Raw genomic sequence first — 23,020 nt, forward strand, 5'->3', positions numbered from 1 at the left:
TAAAAGGCCCAAAAAGGGACAAAGTAGGGAAGCTGCAATTTGCAGGTTGTCCATAGACATCAATCTCCCAGAGTGTGGGATTCAGAATATGCCCGATGATCACCCTAACTCCCTAGAGTTGCACTTAACAACAGTGTTAATACAGACAAAAAAAAATTGGAGTACTGAGTCCTGAGATATAACAAAAAGGTATGTTTATTTAAAATCCATAAATAACAACATTAACAGACTAGGATCAGATAATGAAATTAAATAAAGTCCCTAGTGCCAAAGTTCACATAAAGAATAAGCAGATGTATATGAATAACTTATGCAGGAACAAGTACAAGTGTGTAGATAAAAAACTGGGATCACTCATTAACAGCGCTTACTCATAATGTAGGGCTGGACCTAAGCCACGCCGCCACCGACGCGCGTTTCGCTGCACTTTCTCAACGTAATAATAGCGTTGTAGACTATAATTCATTTTGCTATTTATGTGTAGTACATAATTTTGCTTTTATGTCACATTGTATCTATTAAAGACTATGTACACCTTTGGAGAGATTTTTTTTATTGTTCATTTTCTTCCTAAATGTAAGGCTAATCAGCCTTCTAATTAGTCTTCATTCAAAATATTTTAACATCAGTTATCTGATCTTAGCCTTGTGTTTTTGCAGGGAGAAAAGGAAAACAGGCAAAAACAAGGAGTACTGGCTTGACAACTGTGTCGATATATCAGCCAGAGAAGACAACAACACTAGATACACACAGACCTCACGTCCTGTACAGCAAGGCATGCTCCCACAAGAAAAAAACTTTGAAATTTGGATCAGACTGCAAACTGCACATGAGGAGGTTTGAAAATGAATGAAAGAATGAAGATTGCAGTCTGAATTATTTTTTTTTCCATGTGAAAGATATCTGTAGCCATTAAATACAAATCCACCTAATGTGCCTTTTCCTTTATTTATTAAAAAAATATTAAGTTCCTTAAAATTTTGTAATATTAAAATTTAAATAGTATATTAAGGGCTACAAGATAAAACATTTCTTTCTAGTCACTGATTTCAGAAGAGAGAAAGATCAACAGATATACTGTAGGTCTGGACTATAACACACTTTTGCCCAAAATTTTGTGGGAAAATTGTCCTTGCATGTTATAGTCCGAATGTAGCTTACCGGGGGCTGTGGCGGTGGTGGAGGGTCCTTTCCTCAGGAAGCCAGCGGCGGCAGAAGTGGTGTGATGCTGCGGGCCCGATGTTGGTGGTGAGGCAGAGTGGAGGACATTGTTTTCTGGCTGCCATTTTCCCGAAGCCTGAGGGAGCCACTCACTATTATGAGGCAGCAGAGTTACTCTAGACTCCGTCTGGCCTCTGTTCAGCGGTGTCCATCCTTTCAGAAGTGCACTAAACTGTGGCAGAGCTCGCTTTTATACATGCCTAAAAAGACAGACACCGCTGGATCACAGGTCAGACGGCATCTACAGTGCCTCTATCTACCTCATTATAGGAAATCTTCCATCCGTGGTTCCGTCTGAGTCACGTATTTCAGAGATTTACATGGAAGGATCGACGGAAGCGCTCAATGCAGTGCGCAGGATAAATGTGAGCCAGGCCTTACTGCGATCTTTGGAAGGGAGAATGAAAAAATAAACAGCAGATGAAGAATTGATTTTATTTATTTTTTATGCCGCTCCTTGTGCGGTATAAGTGATTAGGTGACTTTATTCTATTGATTACAGCGATACCAGTTTTATATAGTTTTTTATGCTCGGCTGCTGTCACTAACTAAAAAATGCTTTTTATTGCAAAAAATCACCATATTTAGATGGCTATAATTTTGGGTGACAGAGTCATGTGAGGACTTGTTTTTGCAGGACAAGTTGATGTTTTTTGGTACCATTTTCAGGCAAATGACATTTTTCTATTCTGATTTTTAGGAAGCAGAATGAACAAAAAACAGAAATTCAGAAATTGTTTTTTTGGGTTTTTTTGTCGCTATGCGTGTGGTAAAATTTATCAGGCAGCTTTATTCTTGCGGTCAGTTACAGCGATAGCACACTTATGTAGTTTATTTTATGTTTTGGTGCTTTTACACAATAAAAACAATTTTTTAGAAAAAATAATTGAGCAGCAGGTCACCCACCGTCCGTGGGTGACCCCAAGGCCATCTTTCGGCCCGGGGTAACCATGAAGACGATTGGCACAATGTGATTGTAATCACATTGTGCCGATGGAGGAAGAGAGGGAACTCCCTCTTCTGTGATGCCCATCGATTTTGCCATCACTATTGAGGGGTTAAATGCCTGTGATCGGTGCTAGCATTGATCGTGGGTATTGAAGCAGGGTGTCATCCCTTATACTTTAGCCCGCGCATCAAGTATATTTTCGGTGGTTTGCTGGAACGCAGATCCCACAGCGCGATAACTATATGGCACATGTTGGGAAGGTGTTAAAAAGGGAGTGATTTGAACATTTTGTGCTTTTTTTAGGTGACTTGAAGCTGAGATCATCATTGCCTTTTTCTACATAAAGCATGGATCCTCCCTGCTATATGTAGGAGAAATCACAATGTCCTATGAATGATGGCCAAGGGGCAAGGAGATTTACAGTGACAGGCATGTGAGTCTTCTGCAGACCATCTCCTCTCATAACAACCCTTTGGCACCCTGCGATCATGTGACAGGGGTGCTGCTGGGCGGGTTTTGTGACACATTTCCGGCCAGTGCATGTTAAATGATGCTGTCAGAGATTCACAGCGGTATTTAACTTGCTAACAGCTGTGAGAGGATTACTGATCCACCCGCAGCTGTTAAAGGCACATGACAGTGGATCTGATAAGCTATCATGTGCAAGGAGAGATGCGGGCTCAGCGTTGGGACATGACCGATAACATACCTATACATCACTGTTCGTGAAGGGGTTAATGTTTATTAGAAAATTGATTAGATTATGACATTAAATAGAGATTTAAGATTAAAATAAATTTTAGTTTCAGACCACCCCTATAAGTATTTTTAGATTAACATTGGTCTGCTCTGGTTCAGGCCTAGTCTGATCTCTAGACTGGTTCTGAATGCTTTATGGACTCCATTTCATGCCAAAAATATCACAGAACCTTACTTTATGTTTTACTCATCTGCAAAAAAATTAAATAAATATTCCTAATCATAACAACAATTGCAAAACAAAAAATAAAAGAACTATCTTTACAAATTGGGCAATTTGGTGCAGAGTAGTTGATAAATACTGGTGGAGATGAGGATGCTCATGGAATGCTCCTACAATAATTTATTCTATTCTCCTTTGTATAAAAAGAAGTCCTATTCTACTCTGTATTATTTTCTTGTTTTTGAAGTCCCCCTTCAGTATGATATTGTAAAGGTCTTTAACATGGTGTTAGTGTTTTTACGTTCGTGCTACGTTTTGCTACAAGTGTACTAATACAACTACAAATCACCTTATTTAAAATGGCAATCCCAACAGAATAAGGCTGGTTTCACATTGGCGTTTTTTTGTGCAGCGCATCGTGCGCAATAGAATCACATGCAAAAAACGCATCATGCGTCTTTGCATGTGTTTGCGTTTTTTATGCCCATTCGTTCTTTAGGGGTTAAAACCAGTGTCTACACATTTTTATGGCAAAAAAGCATGCTCACGAAAACGCAGACGAACACATGTCCATGTGCATGCCTGCGTTCCCATAGACTGTAATGTGTTATTTTGTTGCATTCCATGCGCAAGCGTGCGCATGCTTTTTTTGATGCCTTTCGGCGGACCCAAAAGTGCAACAGGTTGCGCCTGGAGCGCAAAGGCGCACACCTTGAGAAAACGCATTGGCACGAAAATGCATACGAAAGTGTGCAAACGCCAGACCATGCGCCCCCATGTGAAACATAGGTGCGCATGACACATGCGCATGGACGCGCACAATACGCTGCGCAACAAAACGCCAATGTGAAACCGGCCTAAGATGAATGATACAAAAAGAGAAATTTAGTAAGCATCTATTTTAGTACTTCATATAATCTCTTTTGAAGTACAGCTTCAATGCACATACTGTAGAGTATTTTTTTACCTGATGTTCACACGTTATCTGACATTCAGCAACCATTACAGAAATTCACATATTGACAGATCCGTATTCCCAGTACAAAACATACCTGCTGCCCCTGCATTAGCTGTCTGAATTCCATCTACTTGCACAGCTTCAGTGCCATCTGCAGCAACTGGTGGGTTGCCACATTGATATTGCTCTTCTCCATCTTCCGCAACAAATGAGATTACACCTAATAACAAGTGGATACCACATGTTGTATTAATAGGTAAATTTGTATACAGAATGAATTTTCAGATTTCAGTACAAATTAAACTTTTATGAAGGTTATAGAATAATATAATAAGAATGAATTTACTATGAATTGTATTATCTTCTACAGCTTGGATACCTGATGATATTTACATTTACTAATCTCTCAGGCTATGTATTCTAGACAATGTGGAAATATTCCTTTAAATCATAACTTTTAATAAATACAGGGTGGGCCATTTATATGGATACACCTAAATAAAATGGGAGTAGTTGGTGATATTAACTTCCTGTTTGTGGCACATTAGTATATGGGAGGGGGGGAAACTTTTCAAGATGGGTGTTGACCATGGCGGCCATTTTGAAGTTGGCCATTTTGGATCCAACTTTATTTCTTTCAATGGGAAGAGAGTCATGTGACACATCAAACTTATAGAGAACTTTACAAGAAAAACAATAGTGTGCTTTGTTTTCACTTAACTTTATACTTTCATGAGTTATTTACAAGTTTATGACCACTCATAAAATGTGTTCAAAGTGCTGCCCATTGTTTTAGATTGTCAATGCAACCCTCTTCTACCACTTTTGACACTGATAGCAACACCGCAGAATAAATGCTAGTCTAAGGCTAAGTTCACATTAGCGTTTGGGGGCTCTGCAGAGGGCTGCGTACTTCCTCCATTAAGCTCCGCCTACTTCTGCATGCATCCTGCATACCAATCTTTAACATTAGGTGTGCTGGACATGCGTAGTTTTGATGTGCCCACCGACGGGACAGGAATGAAACATTTTAGGTTCCCATGTGGTTGGCAGGCGCGTTAAAACATCCGCATGTCCTGCATACTTTAGGTTAAAGATAGGTACGCAGGACGCATGAAGAAGTATGCCGAAGTAGGCGGGGCTTAAAGGAAGAAGTATGCAGCCCTCCGCAGAACCTGCTCGAACCTGACACCAATAATGTGGTGGTGCACCATCTTGCTGGAAAAACTCAGGGAACGTGACATTTTCAGTGCATAAAGAGGGCAACATATCATCATGTAGCAATTTCAGATATCCAATGGCATTGAGGTTTCCATTGATAAAGAATGGCCCCACTATCTTTGTACCCCATATACCACACCGTACCATCAATTACGGGTGTCAGGCCTGAGCATTCCTACATGAGCAGTTTCCTGGAAAGTGGATTGGTCATCGTGGGCCAGTTGAATGGTCACCAAGGTCTCCCGATCTGACTCCCTTAGACTTTTTTCTTTGGGGTCATCTGAAGGCAATTGTCTATGTGAAGATATGAGATGTGCAGCATCTGAAACAATGAATACTGGAAGCCTGTGCTAGCATTTCTTCTGCGGTGTTTCTATCAGTGTATCAAGAGTGGGAGAAGAGGGTTGCATTGACAATCCAAAATAATGGGCCGCACTTTGAACACATTTTATAAGTGGTCATAAACGTGTAAATAACTCATGAAAGAAAAGTTACTTTAACCCCTTTACTCTCAAGGGTGGTTTGCATGTTAATGCCCAGGCCAATTTTTACAATTCTGACCACTGTCCCTTTATGAGGTAATAACTCTGAAACGCTTCCATGGATCCCGGAGATTCTGACAATGTTTTCTCGTGACATATTGTACTTTATGTTATTGTTAAAATTTCATTCATATAACTTTTGTTTATTTGTGAAAAAAATGGAAATTTGGTGAAAATTTAGAAAATTTCGCAATTTTCCAAATTTGAATTTTTGTGCTCTTAAATCACAGAGATATGTCACACAAAAAACTTAATAAGTAACATTTCCCACATGTTTACTTTACATCAGCACAATTTGGGAACCAAAATTATTTTTTGTTAGGAAGTTATAAGGGTTAAAAGTTGACCAGTGATTTCTCATTTTTACAACACCATTTTATTTTTACGGACCACATCACATTTGAAGTCACTTTGAGGGGTCTATATGATAGAAAATACCGAAAAGTGACACCATTCTAAAAACTGCACCCCTCAAGGTGCTCAAAACCAGATTCCAGAAGTTTATTAACCCTTCAGGTGCTTCACAGGAATTTTTTGAATGTTTAAAAAAAATGAACATTTAACTTTTTTTCACAAAAAAAATTGCTTCAGGTTCAATTTTTTTATTTTACCAAGGGTAACAGGGGAAATTGGACTGGAAAAGTTATTGTGCAATTTGTCCTGAGTACGCCGATACCTGATATGTGGGAGGAACTACTGTTTGGGTGCATGGCAGAGCTCAGAAGGTAAAGAGCGCCGTTTGACTTTTTCACTGCAAAATTGGCTGGAATTCAGATCGGATTCCATGTCAAGTTTAGAGAGCTCCTGATGTGCCTAAACAGTGTAAACCCCCCACAAGTGACTCCATTTTGGAAACTAGACCCCCCAAAGAACTTATCTAGATATGTGGTGAGCACTTTGAACCCCCAAGGGCTTCACAAAAGTTTATAATGTACAGCTGTACAATTAAAAAATCATATTTTCCACAAAAATGATCTTTTCACCCCCAATTGTTATTTTCCCAAGAGTAACAGGACCTCAAAAGTTATTGTGCAATTTGTCCTGAGTACGCTGATACCCCATATGTGGGGGTAAACCACTATTTGGGCGCATAGCAGAGCTCAGAAGGGAAGCAGCGCCATTTGACTTTTTTGGCTGGAATTGAGATCGGACGCCATGTTGCATTTGGAATGCCCCTGATGTGCCAAAACAGTGGAAACCCCCCAATTCAAACGCCAACCCTAACCCCCAACACACCCCTAGCCCTAACCCTAGCCCTAACCCTATCCCTAATGGGAAAATGGAAATAAATACATTTTTTTTCATTTTATTATTTTTCTCTAACTAAGGCTAGTTTCACACTTGCTTTTTTTGCAGCGCGTTTTTCCCGCAAAAAAACGCATTGAAAAAACGCATACATAAGCATACAACTGCTGCGACTTTTTCAAGCATTTTTATGAGCATGCATGAAAAAAACGCAGCGTTTTTATGCGTTTGTATGCGTTTTTAGCGCGTTTTTACCGCGTTTGCGTTTTTTTCCAACATTTTTAGGTGGCCCCTCACACTACCCAAACCATGACTTTACTAACCCTAACCCTGACCCTAACCCTAACCCTAACCCTGACCCTAACCCTAACCCTAACCCTGACCCTAACCCTTAACCAAATCATACTTAACCCTAACCCAAACCCTAAACCCTAACTAACCCTAACCCTAACCCTAACCCTGACCCTAACCCTAACCCTGACCCTAACCCTAACCCTAACCCTGACCCTAACCCTAACCCTGACCCTAACCCTTAACAAAACCATAGTTAACCCTAACCCTGACCCTAACCCTAACCCTAACCCTGACCCTAACCCTTAACCAAACCATACTTAACCCTAATCCTGACCCTAACCCTGACCCTAACCCTAACCCTAACCCTAACCCTGACCCTAACCCTTAACAAAACCATACTTAACCCTAATCCTGACCCTAACCCTGACCCTAATCCTTAACAAAACCATACTTAACCCTAACCCTGACCCTAACCCTAACCCTGACCCTAACCCTAACCCTAACCCTGACCCTAACCCTAACCCTGACCCTAACCCTTAACAAAACCATACTTAACCCTAATCCTGACCCTAACCCTGACCCTAATCCTTAACAAAACCATACTTAACCCTAATCCTGACCCTAACCCTGACCCTAACCCTAACCCTAACACTAACCCTGACCCTAACCCTAACCCTAACCCTGACCCTAACCCTTAACAAAACCATACTTAACCCTAATCCTGACCCTAACCATGACCCTAATCCTTAACAAAACCATACTTAACCCTAACCCTGACCCAAACCCCAACCCTAACCCTGACCCTGACCATAACCCTAACCCTAAACCCCCTTAACTAACCCTAACTCTAACCCAAACCCCTAAATTCCATGGTTTAAAAAAAAAAACGCATATGCAAAAAAACGCATACATGAGCATGCCAGTGCGCACATATGCGCATCCATAGGCTATAATGGCCATTTTTAGCGCAAAACGTGCGCATATGTGCGCATGCGCTTTTTTGCAGGGCCAAAAAATGCAACATGCTGCGTCTGGAAAATCCTAACGCACACCCCAAAAAAACGCAGCGCATGAAAATCGCATACATGCGCTGACCAGTGCGCAGGTATGCGCACCCATGTTAAATATAGGGGAAAAAACGCATGCGCAGGTGTGCGTTTTTTTCCAGCGCTAAAAAACGCAAATGTGAAACCAGCCTAAGGGGGTGATAAAGGGGGGTTTGATTTACTATTTATAGCAGATTTTTCTTTTTGGCAGCTGTCACACGCTAAAAGACGCTTTTATTGTAAAAATAGTTTATGCATCACCACATTTTGAGAGCTATAATTTTTGCATATTTTGACCCACCGAGTCACGTCTTATTTTTTGCGGGACGAGTTGACGTTTTTATTGGTACCATTTTTGGGCACGTGACATTTTTTGATCCCTTTTTATTCCGATTTTTGGGATGCAGAATGAACAAAAACCTGCGTTTCATGAATTTCTTTTGGGTGGTGCGTTTACACCATTCCACATGCGGTAAAATTGATAAAGCGGCTTTATTCTTTGGGTCAGTACGGTTACAGCGATACCTCATTTATGTCTTTTTTATGTTTTGGCGCTTTTATGCAATGAAAACAATTTTATATAAAAAATAATTATTTTTGCATCGCTTTATTCTGCGAGCTATAACTTTTTTATTTTTTCACTGATGATGCTGTGTGGCAGCTCATTTTTTGCGGGACCAGATGACATTTTCAGCGGTACCATAGTTATTTATATCCATCTTTTTGATCACGCGTTATTGCACTTTTTGTTCGGCGTATGATGATAAAGCATTATTTTTTGCTTCATTTTTTATTTTTTAAGGGGTTCAATACTTTTTTTTTATTTATTTTACGATTTTTATAAATTATTTTTACACTTTTTTTAACTTTATTACATTGTCTCAGGGGGGACATCACTGTCATGTGACAGATCGCTGATCTTTCACATCACAGATCACTGTGACTGATCAGCGATCTGTCACAGGCAGTGCTGCAGGCTTCCTCATGCTGGCGCTTTGCAGGCATGAGGATGCCACCTCACTGCAGGCCCCCGAAGGTCCCTGCCACCATTTTGGATTCAGGGACCTGCAGGGAAGGAGACCCCTGCAGCAGCGCTGCACATCGCTCTGCTGTGGGGGTCTCAGGGAAGCACGGAGGGAGCCCCCTCCCTGTCGATGCTTCCCTAAACCCCCGGTGCACTGCGATCGTGTTTGATCGCAGTGTGCCAGGGGTGAACGTGTCGGGGGTGGTCCGTGACCGCCCCTGACACATAGTGCCGGGTGTCAGCTGTGATAATCAGCTGACACCCGGCCGCGATCAGCTGCGCTCCCCCCCGTGAGCGCAGCTGATCACGCTAGACGTACTATTTCGTCCTTGGGACTGAGGTCCCAGGTAACATGGATGGAATAGTATGTCTAATGTAGGAAAGGGGTTAAAACCAAGCACACCATTGTTTTTCTTGTGAAATTCTCAATAACTTTGATGTGTCACATGACCCTCTTCCAACTGAAAAAAATAAAGTTGGATCCAAAATGGCCGACTTCAAAATGGCCGCCATGGTCACCACCCATCTTGAAAAGTTTCCTCCTCCCATATACTAATGTGCCACAAACAGGAAGTTGATATCACCAACCATTCTCATTTTATTTAGGTGCATCCATATAAACCGCCCACCCTGTACAATAAAATCACAAATAAACCCCAGTCAGACGTAACCGGAACTGGTTGAGGTCTACAGTTTTTTATGCACTATAGCACTTTGAATGTGATATGTCCTATTACTCTGTATCAAAGACTCAGTAGACCCTCCTATGGATCATGGTTGCTTCATGTTAGATCTGACTGGGGTTTATTTTTGATTATATTGTATTCATTAAATTCTATGTTTTAAAGGACTCTTTCCATGCTGTAAAAATATGTTTCATCTTCCCAAAGACATCCATCTTTGTCTTTACATTCAATTCAAGCAATCCCAGTTGTATATCCAACATCCGCACATAGGCCATACAGAGAAAGAAAAAGAAGAGTCATTCTCTCTCTGCCATTAATGGCACTTCTAAAAATATCTTCTTTTCAGAAAATGACATTTTTCCAGGGTAAAAAGTAGAAAATGGGCTTTATTAGTGTTATTTAGAATCACACAATATTGCCTAGCAGCAACTTATTATATTTAATTGCTCAAATTCGTCTGTAACTGTGAATCATCCACAAGAAAAAAAACATTACAATGAAAAAAATCAGACTGGTCTCTTTTTAAAGTAACATAAAATCCCTTTTGCATTCACTTGCTGTTATCATTTTTCTAAGCATTGTATGGGCACAAATAAATTCTAATACTCGTCGAAATAATTGATGTCATACTTGTACAAGATCTCATTACCTTGGAACAATCCACGTTTCCATGGTGAAACAGTCAGAGTGTACGGAGATGATGTACCAGGTTTAACGGTTAATGTTTGAGATCCGCCAACGATTGGAATGTCTGACACCACCTTTAATTAAATGAATTAAAAAGTTATAAATAGCGATTAGAATAAGATTACACACCATTTTAAGTTAAATACCACCATCATTTAATGCCATCAGCAGAGAGAAGGGTCGAGCTACAAACAGCACAATAGGCAAACATCATCAGCTGTTTAACCCTTGATATTGCATAAAGTATGAAAAAACAGTCTGCTGGAGAAAATAAAAAAAGAACTATGAAAACATTCACATACAATTTCTGGTCATCTTAAAAAGGGATTTTATCAGATTATAAGTTCAGCTGTAGAGTAACAGGTGAAATAATAAGTTAAAGGGAATCTCTTAATAAAATAAACTCTCCTAAGCCATCTATCTGTATGGGCATGTAGGTCATAGGAAGTTGAATAAAGTGACTCTTTGGTATCTGCAATCCGATGTCTTGTTCCGGAGAAGTCTATGTTTTCCTTATGTGTAAATGAGCTGTTCAAGATCATTGGCCAGACACAGATCTGTATGAGAATCTGCTCCAGAACTTCCTGTAAAGGAAAAGAAATGGTGCTAGTTTGAAATTGGTAACTCTGTTTATAAAATAAGCTCTGGATGCAGATTCTTGAGAAGATCTATGTCTTGCCTATAGATCTTAATAGCTCGTTTACATATTAAGACATACACGCTGCCATGTGCCGGGAAAGATGTAGGCTCATCGCCGTAGCCCACATCAAAGGAAAAGAGTCAGACATCGGCGTACTATTACGCCCGATGTCAAAAAGGGGTTAACCCTCCTTTATGGCCAGAAACTGAGACTCTATTTTTTTACCTGGTGTACATCCTTCATATTAAATTCTATGGGGTTATTCATATCCTGGTTTTGTCTGTATTTTAGACCAAACAAACCAGAGACTGGTCAAAAATGGTCCATTTTTTGCAGATGAGAATAAAATTGACACGAATTCTTAAAATATAGTAATACAACAACTGTGCGAACCCTCGAAAATTATGTCATGCAGAATGCGATGAGCGCACAAAACCTGTCCAAATATGCTAAAAGTAAAGAATATCAAAATTAATAAAAAAATACTGTGCATTACAGGGAATATTATAAATGAGAGTGTGGCAAAACAGTGGTAAAGAGAGTTGCAACTTATATAGCAGTATTATAAATTAATTGTGCTAGGTCATAGCCAAACAGATAAAAAAAACTCTCTGACACTAGTTAATGACCAGTCTGATAAATTATATAATTATAATAATGAAACCTGTGCCTCAAGTATGGTAAGGGAAAAAAGATTTAAATAAATTGTAAAGAAAACTCAACTGTGCGAGGAACTGAAATGAAAAAAATGTATGAATATAAAATTCTACTGAAATAGACGATACTGTGCAGCAGTGGAAAAATAATGATTAATCGTTGCACTTAAATATGGCATACAGCATCAATGACAGTGGCAGGAAGTACAGATTATTTGACGGCATCATGCTTTGTGGATGCTTTTCTTCAGCAGGGACAGGGAATCTGGTCAGACTTGGTGGGAATGGAGCTAAATACAGTCAATCCTGAAGGAAAACCTGTTAGAGGCTGTAAAAGACATGAGACTGGGATGTACAGTAGGTTCACCTTCCAGGAGGGCAACATCCCTAATAATACTGCCAAAGCTACAGTTGTGGCCAAAAGTATTGACACCCCTGCAATTCTGTCAGATAATACTCAGTTTCTTCCTGAAAATGATTGCAAACACAAATTCTTTGGTATTATTATCTTCATTTAATTTGTCTTAAATGAAAAAACACAAAAGAGAATGAAGCAAAAAGCAAAACATTGATCATTTCACACAAAACTCCAAAAATGGGCCAGACAAAAGTATTGGCACCCTCAGCCTAATACTTGGTTGCACAACCTTTAGCCAAAATAACTGCGACCAACCGCTTCCGGTGCCTGATATTTGAAGGGTGCCTTCTCCAAACTGCCATTTTTAGATCTCTCCACAGGTGTTCTATGGGATTCAGGTCTAGACTCATTGCTGGCCACCTTAGAAGTCTCCAGTGATTTCTCTCAAACCATTTTCTAGTGCTTTTTGTAGTGTGTTTTGGGTCATTGTCCTGCTGGAAGACTCATGACCTCTGAGGGAGACCCAGCTTTCTCACACTGGGCCCTACATTATGCTGCAAAATTTGTTGGTAGTCTTCTGACTTCATAATGCCATGCACACGGTCAAGCAGTCCAGTGCCAGAGACAGCAAAGCAACCCCAAAACATCAGGGAACCTCCGCCATGTTTGACTGTAGGGACCGTGTTCTTTTCTTTGAATGCCTCTTTTTTCTCCTGTAAACTCTATGTTGATGCCTTTGCCCAAAAAGCTCTACTTTTGTCTAATCTGACCAGAGAACATTCTTCCAAAACGTTTTAGGCTTTTTCAGGTAAGTTTTGGCAAACTCCAGCCTGGCTTTTTTATGTCACGGGGTAAGAAGTGGGGTCTTCCTGGGTCTCCTACCATACAGTCCCTTTTCATTCAGATGCTGACGAATAGTACGGGTTGACACTGTTGTACCCTCGGACTGCAGGGCAGCTTGAACTTGTTTGGATGTTAGTCGAGGTTCTTTATCCAAGATCCGCACAATCTTGCGTTGAAATCTCTTGTTAATTTTTCTTTTACGTCCACATCTAGGGAGGTTAGCCACAATGCCATGGGCTTTAAACTTCTTGATGACACTGCGCACGGTAGACACAGGAACATTCATGTCTTTGGAGATGGACTTGTAGCCTTGAGATTGCTCATGCTTCCTCACAATTTGGTTTCTCAAGTCCTCAGACAGTTCTTTGGTCTTCTTTCTTTTCTCCATGCTCAATGTGGTACACACAAGGACACAGGACAGAGTTTGAGTCAACTTTAATCCATGTCAACTGGCTGCAAGTTATTGCCAACACCTGTTAGGTGCCACAGGTAAGTTACAGGTGCTGTTAATTACACAAATTAGAGAAGCATCACATGATTTTTCGAACAGTGCCAATACTTTTGTCCACCCTCTTTTTTATGTTTGGTGTGGAATTATATCCAATTTGGCTTTAGGACAATTCTTTTTGTGTTTTTTCATTTAAGACAAATTAAATGAAGATAATAATACCAAAGAATGTGTGTTTGAAATCATTTTCAGGAAGAAACTGAGTATTATCTGACAGAATTGCAGGGGTGTCAATACTTTTGGCCACAACTGTACAATAGAATGGTTTACATTAAAGCATATTCATGTGTTCAAATTACCAAGTCACAGTCCAGACCTTAATCCTATTGAGAATCTATGGTCAAGAAAAATTGGAAATTGCCCTTCACAGACATAGTCCATCCAATCTCTCTGGCTAGAGCTTGTTTGCAAAGAAGAATGGGCAATAATTTCAGAATCTAGATGTGCAAAGCTGGTAGAGACATACCCCAAAAGACTAGCAGCAGTAATTGCAGCGGAAGGTGGTCCTACAAAGTATCAGACTACAGGGGAGTGAATGTAAATGCAAGTCACAATTTTCAAATTTATATTTTTGAAATATTTTGAAAACCATGCGTAATTTCCTTTACACTTCATATATACAGTACTTGATGGTATATCACATAAAATCCCAATAACATACATTTAAGCTTGTAAGTGTAATGTGAAAATATGTGTAAAAGTTCACAGGGTATGAATACTTTTTCATGGCACTGTACAGTAGTTAATTCTGCTTTTGGAAGTGTGCATCCATTTTTGCGCTGTTTGCAATGGATCCATTTATTTTAGTGCTGGATCCATTATAAATAGATGACAACTGGACACGTGGACAGAGTCTTACAAATGTAACTCATATCTTTAAGATGCTCAAATAATTTAATTAAGCAATATTTTTTTCAGAAACAGAACTAAAATATAACAAGGAAAAACACAATGTGTAACTTATAAAAACTTGCAGTATCTAACATTTCTAAACCTTACCTTGAAAGTCATTCTGGCATTGGTATAATTGGGCACCATAAGGACCTTCTGTGTAATTTGTCTTACTTGGCAATCTATCACGATATGATCAAGAGCCAGGGGTTCTTGGCCAATACCTTTGAGGCCAAATATATGTTCAGTACCATCTGTTTCATTTTGAAGAATTAGTGTACCCTGTTAAAATGGGAAGGTGTTAAGCCTTTGGCTGTAAAGTTTCATTTTTTAATTTCCAAACTGCTCCTTACAAACAATTAATTTACAGAACAGAAAGAAATGAATTTTGGATGCCCCTCAAGCTTTGGTTTTACATTAATTTCACCAAGCCAATGAATAAGAAAATATTTTCATAGATTTGATTTCTCACTATAACTTTTCAGTTCATGTTAAAGATAGTTTTTCTAAGTTAAACTTTTGAGTTATTATTGAAAAATGTATCTAAACACGTTTTTAAGAACTTAAAAATTTCAATGGCTTACATTGGTTTCAGATTGTATTTTTTGGGAACTGTAGACAACGACATTCTTAAAAGCTCAATGAGTACACTTGGTCTCCAATCCTGGAAAAAAGCATTGGCCTCGATTCACTGCTACTAGCGGGCCAGTGTGTAAAAAGTAATTTACCAGCATGAATAAATATTTGATGCAATAAGCAGATGAATGATTAAATACACAAGTAATGAATTATTCTTTAGAAACCAATTCCTGTCTAATCTTGATAAAAAATATACTTCTTTTGCACACTTGTAATAATCATTAGAAATCTTGTTTTATCCAACTTGTAGACGTGAGAAAAGGTTGAAACAAAAATTAAAAGAAAAATTGGCATTGCCAATGCTAGCATTTTCATACCCTTTTCATAATAAAAATAAAATGTGCACTCAGATAGAAGTAGTTATACCTACTTTTTACATTAAGGTCAGTCTAAAAAAAGACATATAACATTTCCAACTTATTGTATTATTTTTTTTTCCCATTATGCGGACTAAATAAAAGATGTATAAGAACTTTTCACCTTTAAAAGATGTTAATTGCCCTGCTTGTAAAAATAGCAAAATGTTCTTTATCTTTGGCTTCCGCTATAAGCCGCAATACTTACAGCGCTACAGCATTCGACAGTAGGCTTAAACATTAAAGAATAATGCGCTGTTTCTCCTGCTGCTATGTGCAAGAAGGAAGGCCCATAGAATCGATCTCCTTGAAGAATGGCTTTCAGTTTCCAGTTTTGTTGAGTCATATTATGCTAAAAAGAAAAAATACAGAAATGTTTATTATTATGACCTAAAAAAGCACTAAGAACACACTTAAAGAATAAAGATGTCTAATGATCGCTATTACGCCAACGCAGACATACTTTAATTATATTACATCTAGCTAATGATGTGGAACAGATCTACTGATCCCTATTAACAGCGCACTAAAACACTTCAGACTATATTTTCTGTAAGAGTACACAAGCCAACTTTGATTCTTTTTCTTTGCATTATTGTTATAAAACACAATTTTCTTTTAACGAAAAATGGCAAAATATTCTTGATAACAAAATATAACTTCAATACAAATTAGGCAGAAACACAAATATGCATAAGGGCAAAGTCTTTGTGGATGATTAAGTTACAATGCAAAAAAAAAATCCTGCTGCTATGTATGTACAGGATGCATCTACAGAATGGTTAATAAGTTAATTAGAAACTTTCAGATCATTTAACTTGCTCTGGGGTTTGTACAAATAGGCATCTTGGAAGCACAGTAATGAAGAACAGCACAATGCAATGAATAAGAACAGAAATGAACCAGAAAATGACCATAATAAATACACACTACAGGGGGAAAATGTATCACAAGGCTACAAATAAGTGTACTAGCAAAATCAAAAAGCATAATAAATAATATAAAAAGGCTTATTCAACTGTAAGAATTAACTTAGAAAATGTTCAATTTATGTCTTGTGTAATTGGCCACACTTGAAATGTCATAATGAACGGAAGTAATAAATGATGTAATAGTAAGCACCATAAATTATAATGTTAAAGAAAAAAAAGTATCATGCTCATCAACGATGATGGGTTACTGCTATTTGGCAAAAAAAAAAAAAAATGCTCTAACAGCCAGTGATATATGCCTCTATATCAATCCTAAACCTCCCCTAATTTTACATTTGCCACTTTCTGGGGTACCAAGACCGCTTTTGTCTTACTGCAAGGTATAGGTGACAACACTTTTTAAACTTGGTCTTGAAAAGAGTTAAAAGAAACGACATTCCAGGATGATAAATAAGACCTTTTTTTAAAGTCTTAATACTAAAAGATAATTTTAAAACCCTTTAACCACCTTGGGATTTTCCATTTTTGCATTTTTGTTTTTTGCTTCCCTTCTTCCAAGAGCCATAACTTTTTTATTTTTCCATCAATAAGGCCATGTTAGGGCTCGTTTTCTGTGTGATGAGTTGTAACTTTGTAACTTTGAACGATACCATTGGGTTTACCATATAATGTATTGGAAAATGAAAAAAAAAACTCCAAGTGCAATGAAATTGCAAAAAAAAAGTGCAATTCTACAATAGTTTTTTTTTTTTACCATGTTCATTAAATGCTAAAACTTTTATTATGAGTTTGTAGATACCAAACATGTATAGGCTCTTTTTTATTTAAGTGTTGAAAAAAATCCAAAGTTTGTAAAAAAAAAAAAAAAAAGCAACATTTTCTGACACCCGTAGCTTCTCCATTTTTCGTGATCTAGGGCTGAGTGACGGCTTATTTTTTTGCATGCCGACCCGACATTTCCGTTGATACCATTTTGTGGTAGATACGATGTTTTCATAGCCTCTCATTGCATTTTATTGCAATGTTGCAGCGACCAAAAAACTTAATTGTGGAGTTTTAATTTTTTTCTTGTTATTGCGTTTACCGATCAGATTTATTCTTTTTATATTTTTATAGATCGGGCATTTCTGAACTTTGCGACACCAAATATTTTTTAGGGGTTTTTTAGGGTGTTATTTTGAATGGAGTAAATGGAGGGTGGTTTGAACTTTTATATTTTTTTATTTTTTAAAAATTTTAAAAGCATTTTTTATAGTTTTTACTTGATTCAATAGTTTCTATAGACAGCAACAGGGTTCTCCTGCAGACCCCAGGTTGTCATGTCAACCCATCGGCGTCCTGTGATCATGTGATGGCAGCCATAACTTTCTTTTTCATTGATGAGGTACTATAACGCTTTACATGGGAGAAGTTTTATTGTTTTTGGGTACGTGAGAGGGGTACAAATTTACTTTGTAATTTGAAATTCACTTCTTTCTTCTCCTTAGGGTTTCTGGCTGGCTTCCAGACCCGAAGATCCAGACTGCTCCTGCTAGTTTGCAGAAGCACTAAAGTAGAGAAATTGAAAGAAATTGCTGGCTCAGGACTCAAACTACAGTTATTAAAGAGTTAAATATTTATTTTAATAATTTTTAAAAACAGACACTCCATGTTGAGAAAGGGAATAATAGCCTTTCTAGTAGATTTCTGATGTGTCTATGATGACATAATTTTTAGAGGGAAACTGTCTCCAGGTTTTTGGCCCCTATCTGGGAGCAGCAGGATGCAGATACAGAGAGCCTGATTCCAGGTTTATATCAGCAGGAGTTTATGACTAGAGCACTTGTAAGCCTGCTACATGTAAACCAAAATATGCACAAACTGTGTACAACCCTGCTCCACCAGTGATTGGCAGCTTTTTGCCTATGCACAGTATACACGGAAATCCGCCAATCAGTGGTGTGGGCAGGGTTATATAGAGCTCAGCATTCAGAGAACTGTTAGATCTGCAGAAGATAAAACAGTAATTTTGACAAAATTGCAGTAAGCAACCCAGTAAATGATGCACAGCTGGAATTAAGGTCTCTGACCTTTCATCTTGCTGATCTGAGATGGGGCAGCAAAAACCTGGTGACAGATTCACTTTAAGCAGACTGTAAACCAGTCTGCTGCAGTCATGGATGGTAAACTTGGACTTGGACTTCAGTTGTCTGGAGATGGATGACTTTTCTTTTTGAAGAAGACTCTAGTTTGAATATCATATTGTAAGACTCATTAAAAGGTCAGACGCTGATGTACAGAGAAGTTACCATCAATTGGTGGTACTAGACAGCAAGATTTCTTGCCATGACCATTTTTTTTAAAAAGTCAATAGCACATGAGAAAAAAATAAATACATTTTATTGCAGAATAAAATGTGTTCATAGAGCTAGGAGAGAGAAGAGAGGAGCTACGGAGAGGCAGAAGCACATAGAGATGCTGCTATTGCAGCTGCTGCTAGATCTAGTAAGTATAAGTAAGAGATAGGGAGCCAGCATCTCCTCTCTTCTCTGTACAGTGTATGGTAGATATCAAAGACGCTTGCTTCCTCCGACTATGAAGCTGAGCTCAGAAATCTGACAACTAAAAATAGAGCCTGTAGGTGGAAAAAAAGATACAAAAAATGCAGCATTCAAATCATGAAATAGCCTAGAAATGCTGTTATAATTCATATATACACAAGTGAAAGGACAGGTCACCTTTACAAGTTGTGTCGGTCAGTCATTAATTTGGAGTTGTGCCTAAGGAAGATGCCTCTCTGCTCCAAAAGCTAGCAAATACAATTTTGCCAATTAACCAATACATTTTTCTTTTTGGCAGATGAGTAATGAAGCTCAAAAAGGCAATTTAAAAGGAAAAAAACACTTATGTGTCCACGTTGCTTTTTTGAAGCAGAATATTCCTGAGCGGAAACGCACACCCTCTTCCCGGGAAAACGCATGCATTTTATGACGCGCTTTTGTAAGGATTTTTGACGCTTTTGTTAAGCGTTTTAGCAGGCGTTTTCCTAAGCGTTTTTGCAATACAACTGTATGTAAGCGGAAATGCACGCATTTCCGCAAAATTAATGTACACGCTGCATTTTTTTCCCACTAAGCATTTCCGCAGCGGAAAAAAACGCCCCATTAGCACAACATGTGCGGATTCAATTATGATAACATGGGATGCCGCAGCAGAAACGTGTCTAAAAAATGCAACATGGGCACACAGCCTTATAGTCTTAATACTTTGAAGCCATACGATTGAAAGCCAAATTCTTTAGAAGGGGTGCTTTCCAGTAATCTTTTTTCACCACTGGCAGAGAATATCTGCTTTATGCAATTGAAATCTGCTATCTGTATATTAATTGGGATGATTTTCTTTATTCAACCCCTTCACGCCGCAGCCTATTTTCTTTTTTTTTTGTTCCCTTGCTTCCCAGAGCCACAACTTTTTATTTTTCCATCAACATGGCCATGTGAGGGCTTGTTTTTAGTGGGACGAGTAGTACTTTTGAGCAACACCATTGGTTTTACCATATTGTGTACTGGAAAAGGGGGAAAAAAGTGAGGTGAAATTGCAAAAAAAAGTGCAATTCTACAACTGTTTTTTGTTGGGGTTTTTTTTACCATGCTCACCTGATGCTAAAACTGACCGGCCATTATGATTCTCCAGGTCATTATGAGTTTGTAGATAGCAAACATGTATAGGTTGTTTTTTATGTAAGTGGTGAAAAAAATTCAAAGTTTAAAACAAAAAAAATTGCGCCATTTTCCGAGACCCGTAGAGTTTCCATTTTTTGTGATCTTGGGCTGGGTGAGGGCATATTTTTTGCAAGGTGAGCTGACGTGTTTATTGATACCATAGAGATGCAGATACAATCTTTTGATCTCTCGTTATTGCATTTTAATGCAATGTTGTGGCAACCAAAAAATGTAATTCTGGCGTTTTGACTTTTTTTTCGCTATGCCATTTATTGATCGAATTAATTCTTTTTATATCTTGACAGATCAGGCGATTCTGAATGCGGCGATACCAAATATGTGTATTTTTTATTTTGTTTTTGATTGTTTTATTCTGAATGAGATGAATGGGGGTCATTTGAACTTTTATTATTTTTATTTTTTTACATTTTTAAAAACTTTTTTTTAACTTTTCACTAGCTTCAATAGTCTCCATGGGAGACTAGAAGCTGTGATCATCCAATCGCTTAAGCTACATACAGCAGGGCTTCAGCCCTTCTCTATGTGGCAGAAATGCTCACTTCCTATGAGCACCGGCAGCTGGGCGGCGCTCATAGCAATCCGGCAATGACAACCACAGGGGTCTCCTGCAGACCCCGGGATGTCAAGCCAACCCATCTCCAACCCGCGGTTTTATGACATGGGCGCTGATAGGCGGGATTAGTTCCGTGCTTCCGGCGCGATCACATTAAATGCCGCTGTCAGAGAAACGTGCGGATTTTGGAAGTAGTAAATCCAGTTGCCTTTAGATTAAAGCTTTCACAGTCCATTCGTGTCCCCAATGTTTTTCACGAATGTATTGTCTGTCTCTTCCCCTCCTCCTCCAGTCTCTGTTGATGGAGGTTTGGAGTATGAGGTGCAGAGAAATATGGATTCTTGGAGGGTCTGAAATTCCCTCCAATATCTGGTCCACTGAAAGGGATACGGAACCGAGGAGAGATCCTGGGTTCCGGCTCATTTGGTGAAGGCTGAATGCATGGTCAGAGCTTTTCTCCAGAGGTTTCCTAGGAAACCTGGGGGTCCGATGGCCCTCCTTGAAGAGGAGTACTGTCACGATTTCTCTGCTCAGAGTGCCTGGGACTCTGATGGACAGCTGTCATTCTTTCCTGTGCTGGGGTGTGCTGAGCTGTTGGTGCTTTGATTGACAGCTTGGTTGACCTTTCTGAATGGATGGTGCAGAGATTTCCACAGGTGCTCCATGTTCTTGGTAATTGTCCTGCTATTTAGGTGAGCTGTCTGGCCCAGATCATTGACAGTCAAACGTTTGTTCTAAGCTTATGCTCTCTGGTGTGTTTGCCTGTACCTTGTGCTGTAAGTTCTGATCTTCTTCTGCTGCTGACCTTTGTACTGTGTTCAGACTACCCATTTATTATTGCCCCTTTGCATCTGATATTCCATTGCTGACCTTTGAACCGTGTTCAGGTTACCCATTTGTTATTGCCCCTTTGCATCTGGTATTCCGCTGCTGATCTTTGGACTGTGTTCAGACTACCCATTTGTTATTGCCCCTTTGCTTATCCACTATTTCTCTGGCATTCTGACCCTAGCATGTGACATGACTTGTGACTTTCCCTTGGTTTACTAAGTGATATTTTGGTATTGACCCCAGAACCTCTGACTGCGCTGATTCACGGCCTAGCCGTGGGTTGGGACTGGCGTCAAACCTGCGACTTTTGAGGATGCATTGATGTAACTTGTATTTAGTGTGCCAAAGACAAGGATCTTGATGAAGAAAGTGTTGGTTTATTTCCAGTGAAATTAACATTTTTTTTATGTTGGATGCCATGAAGTGATGAAACTTCTTTTGTGACACAAGATCTTCAGCAAGCTGCACACAAGTTGAGCAGACATCGTTGCCTTCCTTCTGCAGAGCCAGTAGCATCTCAACCTTTTATGGAACTTCAATGTCAAAAAAAGCCAGACCCACCAAAATCCCACTGAGGTAGCACAGGTGCATTGATTCCTTTGTATGCTATGAGTTCTTGTAGTAATGTTAAGTCATTTCACAATGAAGTGGCTGTGATCTGACAGAGATGCCAGGCTTTAATAAAAGAAGACAGTTAAGGGCCCGTCACACTAAGCGAGATCGCTAGCGATATCGCTAAAGCGTCACTGATTTTGTGACGCAGCAGCGATATTGCTAGTGATATCGCTATGTGTGATATTTACCTCCGACCGGCTCCCCCACTGGTTATCGCTGATCTCGCGAGAACGTCCTGGGCCATTTCTTGGCCGCAAATCGAACATGAAGAGGAAGTCTGGGCTGCAGCTGATCCCTCACTTCCTCTTCCTACTCAATATGACAGGAGGTGGGGACAGTGTCACAACAGCACACGAACCCTGGGAGACGAAGTGCAGACACCATGGGAAAGGCGCCGGCACGGGAGATGAGTATAGTCTTTATTATTTTATGGGGGCAAAGTGAGGGGTATGAGAAGTTGTCCAAGTAGTGGACAATTTATTTAAATATTCTTTACAAATAAGTAAATTGGAGAGAATTTCAAGGAGCTGTGGGGCCCTTATTGCTACGCATTATTAAAAGTGCCCAAATCCTATTTTAATGGCTATTAAGTGTTCAAGGGCTGACACTGAGCCACCTTTTAAACAGACTAAAATAAAAAAAATTTTAAACGATATTACAAATCATTATGTGTAACAATTA

The 23,020-nt window shown here is 39.1% G+C and overlaps 1 protein-coding gene across 1 annotated transcript in view; it reads right to left on the reverse strand.

Moving 5' to 3' along the window:
• The window catches only part of CFAP47 (cilia and flagella associated protein 47), a 926,770-nt gene that overhangs the window by 378,614 nt on the left and 525,136 nt on the right, over nucleotides 1-23,020 (reverse strand). Inside the window, exons 48-51 of the mRNA XM_073550693.1 lie at nucleotides 15,895-16,038; nucleotides 14,800-14,973; nucleotides 10,758-10,869; nucleotides 4,145-4,270 (exon numbers count right to left, since the gene is read on the reverse strand). Coding sequence (XP_073406794.1) covers nucleotides 4,145-4,270; nucleotides 10,758-10,869; nucleotides 14,800-14,973; nucleotides 15,895-16,038 — 556 coding nt within the window. The remainder of the gene's footprint in view (nucleotides 1-4,144; nucleotides 4,271-10,757; nucleotides 10,870-14,799; nucleotides 14,974-15,894; nucleotides 16,039-23,020) is intronic.

This window comes from Dendrobates tinctorius, unplaced genomic scaffold (assembly GCF_039654945.1).
Source record: "Dendrobates tinctorius isolate UK_male_01 unplaced genomic scaffold, ASM3965494v1 ptg000166l, whole genome shotgun sequence".
Taxonomy (NCBI): domain Eukaryota; kingdom Metazoa; phylum Chordata; class Amphibia; order Anura; family Dendrobatidae; genus Dendrobates; species Dendrobates tinctorius.